The sequence below is a fragment of the Etheostoma cragini genome, chromosome 2 (assembly GCF_013103735.1).
Source record: "Etheostoma cragini isolate CJK2018 chromosome 2, CSU_Ecrag_1.0, whole genome shotgun sequence".
Lineage (NCBI taxonomy): Eukaryota > Metazoa > Chordata > Actinopteri > Perciformes > Percidae > Etheostoma > Etheostoma cragini.
This window is the reverse complement of record NC_048408.1, coordinates 28,489,647-28,494,526: the sequence shown is the minus strand read 5'-3', so window position 1 is coordinate 28,494,526 and position 4,880 is coordinate 28,489,647. Positions and strand designations below refer to the sequence as shown.

Below are 4,880 nucleotides of genomic sequence, written 5' to 3'. Positions count from 1 at the left end.
GTTTGGGATAAACTATCCCGAGGCCGTGGCTAAGTGCTGTTTCCCCCGGCACTCCTCCGCCCAGAGGCCTGCCGCCTTTGAAACCGGAGAAGCCCCAGTGTCTCCGTCGATGTGAGCGCTGAGCCAGAGTGAGGACAGGCACCGGGAGGTCAGCAGCGTCCCACCAGGGTAGGCTTACTGGTGGTCTATTCATTCAGCCCGCTGGTCCAAAACCACACCGCGCTCACATGAAAGGCAGTGAGGTGGGGGGGGAAGCCAACAGCTCTTCCCTGTCCAAGTCACTCCAACGCTACGTCTCCGTGTGTCTCAATCGACTCGGCCGTCATAGCAGGAAACTGACAGAGAACGTCGAAGGTGTGTGTTTTTATTATTCTAAAGTCCTCAGAAATCCAACGGAGATTAAAATCACAACACAAAGAAAACCAAAAAGAGGGACATCTAGCTGACTTTCAGGCGGCAACTGGGCAATCCCGGAAATGAAACGTTGATACAAACCAAAATATTACTAATTCCACTGAATATGATCCACAAGATCATCATTAAACATAGTAATTAGCTGTGTTGCCACCAGCCAGAGCCAGGCTAGCTGTTTCCCCGTTTCCAGTCTTCATGCTGTGCTAAGCTAAGCTAAGCTAAGCTAAGCTAACTGATTACTGGCTGTAGCTGCATATTTACTGCACAGACGTGAGAGTGGTGTCTCTTTGCAAGTAGAGTATTTTCATTGGCGGACACTGGCACGCTGATAAATGGTAGATCCAACTTTCACTATGAGGCTGAGGGAAGAGAAACTTTCTCTTTCTCTTAAAAGAAAAAAAGCCTCAGGACTGTTTACTTCTCCGTCTCTTACAGGCGGTGCCACTCAACGAGGAAGTGACTCGGATACGAATAGTCCGGGTTTATGCAAAGTCATGGTCCATATTAGGTCAGACTTGGCTACATTTGACCCTGTAAGGACCAGCCTGGACGCAGGCAGCCACAGAGACGTGACCAAACAGCAGACATCTTGGGGTCATTCCAGTCCCCCACAGATCTGCCTCCTGCTTCCAGGTACAAAAACAACAACTTTCTGGAAAAGTGACTCAGGAATGTGAGCGGAGAGCAAGCGGCCTTGCCAAAAAGAACTGGCCACACCCCATTAAAGCTTTACAGTTAAAAAGGGACAAAAGTCATGATACAAAAGCGTTTCCTTAAAGAGGAAGAATGCTACAGTTTCAATAAAAGACTTGCGCAAGATCACGTGTTGCGTTAAAATCCGGCATCATGTCTTGTTTGTTGTTTTGGATCTGTGGCAGGAATCCACTGTGTTTACTAGTTTGTTGGCATGTAGACGAATGTACACAGCAGATGGCGTATTCTGTCACACGCCACCACTTTAGAGGAAGGACAACATCAGGACAAATGTATGCATTCAAAGTGGAATCCCTCTAAAACCCCAAAGACCTCGTTCTCCTCCGAGGTGACAGATGGGAACGTTTAAAAAAACACCAAACGTTACAGATATGTACATGTCGTTTCCTGCTGTTTTCCTCTCTTTGTGTTTGTTGTTGTTGGGGCGCGTGAAGGGAGCTGCAGCCAGCGTGACATTCCTGATCCTGTGACTGCGCCGGCAGCGTCGGCGGCTTCCCAAGCCCTCGGGAGAAAGAGGAACCGAGGTTAGGGGACTACTTCTCAGCAACAGAAAAGGGGGCACAGAGTGCACCTTTAACCTAGATTATCTTTCTGTCACAAGAAAACCTGACCAGGTTTCTGTGGAGATGTTCCAGAAGACTTTAGAGCCTCGTGCTGCTGCATCGTCAGACTGTGCGTCTGTCTTTTTCCGCGTCAGAGCTTTAAAAGCTCTGTTCACCAGCAGCAGACCTCCACGATGAAAGCCGTTCTAGCTGAACGACAGGAATCCTCCTGTTTACAGTACAGTTCTACACTCCTGCAAACATGCGCCACATTCCACAGAATAAAAAAAAAAAGGAAACGGGACAAACTGCCCCAGAAATCAGGCGACCACAGCTTCTTTTTTTTTAAATGACCACGAGCGAGACCTCGAGGAGGTGAAGAGTGTAAGGTTCAACCCTGCTCCCCTGGCTGAGACAGGAAATGGACTTTTCCATAGGAGAGCTTGTGGAACGCAGCCCAGACGGGAGCTTGTCAAGGCTGGAAAATAACAACTATAAAAAATAGGGGGGGGGGGGGAGAGATTGCTTAGCTAACAGACACTTATATTTCCCAGAGTTGATGTTCCCGGAAACCAGGGGCCAGCTACTGTTGTGACGTATGGATCTGAATCTGACCCGACACAGGCCTACAGCTTTTTTCTTCTTTTTCTTCCGAGTAAAGTCAAGTGAGGCCAAGCTGGGAGCAGAAGTCATGGGTTAGGTTTTCCCTCGTAATAGGGTTCAGGGCTCAGGCATAATAACACAGGTCCCTGTGGCTTTAAGCTCCAGGCACTTCAGAAAGGCGTCATTATGCAAACAAACTGCCTATTACAACAGCACATGCTCGCGGGCCAAAACCCAGTCAGCAGTTGCCTGCCTGATGCCGCCGCTCAGGTTTGCATTGCTTTTTTTTTTTCTTTGCTCCCCCCCCCCCCACATCATACAGTAGCACCATACTGAAACTAACCGAGACCATTCGGTAACAAAGCGCTAAGCGCCCACACCAAGCCTCTCAAACAATCTGTCTTTAGACAAAACGTGCCAAGAGCCTTTTTATATATATATATATATATATATGTTTTTTTGTGTTTTTTTTGCATTTGGAGGATCTGAAGCCCTCTTTGAAGGTGCTTAGTTGCTCTTACCACAGTGCAATTCAAAGGGTCCTTGACTTTTTTTTCTTCTTTTTTTTTTTTTACGTCCAACAACATTTAGAGACCTTGGACAGGTTGGTCTACAGCGTCAGCAAAGACCACAGAAGAAAGGCAAATTTCAAAACTCTCAAGACACCCACTATGTGGGCTGTGTGGCATTGCCAAAGAACAAAAATCATAATTAAAATACAAAAAAACTAAAAGATTTAACATATATGCTTTCTAGGTCTATTTTTTTTCTCTATTTGTCATTGCAATTCAGGAAGGTGCGCTACATAAAGCGGTCAGGGGTTGAGGAGAGGGCTTGAGGGAAGTTATTGAGGACACTTCCCTTTATGTGGATCAAAACAAAGCCACTGCAGGGAAGTTAAAAAAGGAGCACCCCAGGCTGCACAGAGCTAAAAAAGCTGACAAAACTGGAAACTGAAACTGTCCCCCCATGGCCTCTCAGGTCCATGATAGTGCATTTAGGTGAAGGAGACTACAAGTTCATCCTTTGAGGATGCATGTAGGTAAACAACAATGAGAATATTTTCCTCCCTCACTTCCCAAAACAGAAGGATGTGGTAATGGTTGGCAGCATCTGAAGCAGTGAGAGGTTTTGGTGTCGGAGTGGTTCAGCAGTATCTTTGGTCAGTTGGAATTAAGGTGCAGCTTTCCTTTCCATGTTTTCTTTTTTTTTTTCTTTTTTACTTTGCTTACATTTTGATGGGGTGAAGGGGGAGTTAAAGAGGATGGATGGGAGGGTAATTAAAGCTCAGCGGACCTTTTTTTTTTTTCCTTGCAAAACAAACGCACTGTTGTTTCCATTAACAGCTGCTCTGGCATCAGGACTCCGTCACTTGTTATCAACTTTTTTTTTTTTTTTTTTAGATGCCGATGCAATTCGAATGGTATGCAGCGCTTCTTTAGGAGCCCAGCCAAATAAAAATAAAAAATAACGACACACCCACTTCCTTGTCTTCCAGGCCTGGGGCTCCTCCCACTTCCTTGTTTTGTTAGCACTTCCTCTATCCTCAAATGCCCCCTCGCCCTCGCCTCACTACCGGCCCCCCTGCCGACAACTACGACCATCTACAAAACAGTGCAATGTCTATTCATAGGCACACTGGGGTACGAATACAGCACACAGAGGGAAAGAGGAACACTATACACCCATACAGTATGTCCAACACGCAAACACACACACACACACACACACAGAGACGGACAGACAGACAGTACACAAAGACATCAGCAGCAGTAGCTCTGGCCTCTTGGTGGTTGTGGTGCAGCCTGCAGAGACGGTGAAGACAGCTACTGTTTGGAGAGAAGAGGACCAGGAGCACGGTAGCAATTTACTCCCATTTTGTTTAGGCTATTTCTTCCACCTTCTTCTGTCTCCCCCAGCATCTCCACTTCTCCATCTCTTCGCTCCTACTCGAAATTTGTACATGGTGGGAGTGGAGGCGGTGCAGAGAAGCTTGGTCAGGTCAAGTTGTTTGGTTGGTGCTGGGAGGGGAGGGGGTGGAAAGAGGGAGGAGGAGGATGCTGGGTGAGTTTTGTTTAACCCGCCGCCTCATCCCCTCCCTGCGGGGGCTCTTTGCGCTGGTTCTGACCACCCGCGCTGGCCGCCAAAATCCTCTGCACAAAGTCTTTGGTCCGCCCGGCAACTAAAGGACCTGCAGTTGCCATGGGAATAAATTAGACAGTGCGATGGAAAGAAAAAGGACAAGACAGAAATAGTTCCCTAAAAGACGAGTGTGATGAATGTGGCAGAAGATTTCATTTTGTATAAAAGAGCTACAAATACAGATACCGAAAACTAAAAGAAGCATTGATGTAGTGGCTGCAGTGCTGCTTTCTCTGATGTGAACTGTAATCTGTGAGTCCCCTTTTGAGTCTTTTTAAAGTACTTGGTGATAAACACGGTTATTTAAAGGTCCAATGGCATGGTGCTCTTTGGATGGTTTTATAGATAACTTAGTGGTCCCTATCACTGTATCTGAAGTCTCTTTTTTAGACCTTAGTGGTCCCTAATACTGTATCTGAAGTCTCTTTTATATAGACCTTAGTGGTGCCTAATACTGTATCTGAA

At 46.5% G+C, this 4,880-nt stretch overlaps 1 protein-coding gene across 1 annotated transcript in view; it reads right to left on the bottom strand.

Moving 5' to 3' along the window:
* Positions 1 to 2,585: 2,585 nt before the first annotated feature.
* Positions 2,586 to 4,880, bottom strand: part of LOC117951951 (CREB3 regulatory factor-like) — an 18,500-nt gene continuing 16,205 nt past the window's right edge. The window contains exon 7 of the mRNA XM_034883960.1: positions 2,586 to 4,464. Within this exon, the coding sequence (XP_034739851.1) occupies positions 4,349 to 4,464 (116 nt within the window). The 3' untranslated portion in view covers positions 2,586 to 4,348. The remainder of the gene's footprint in view (positions 4,465 to 4,880) is intronic.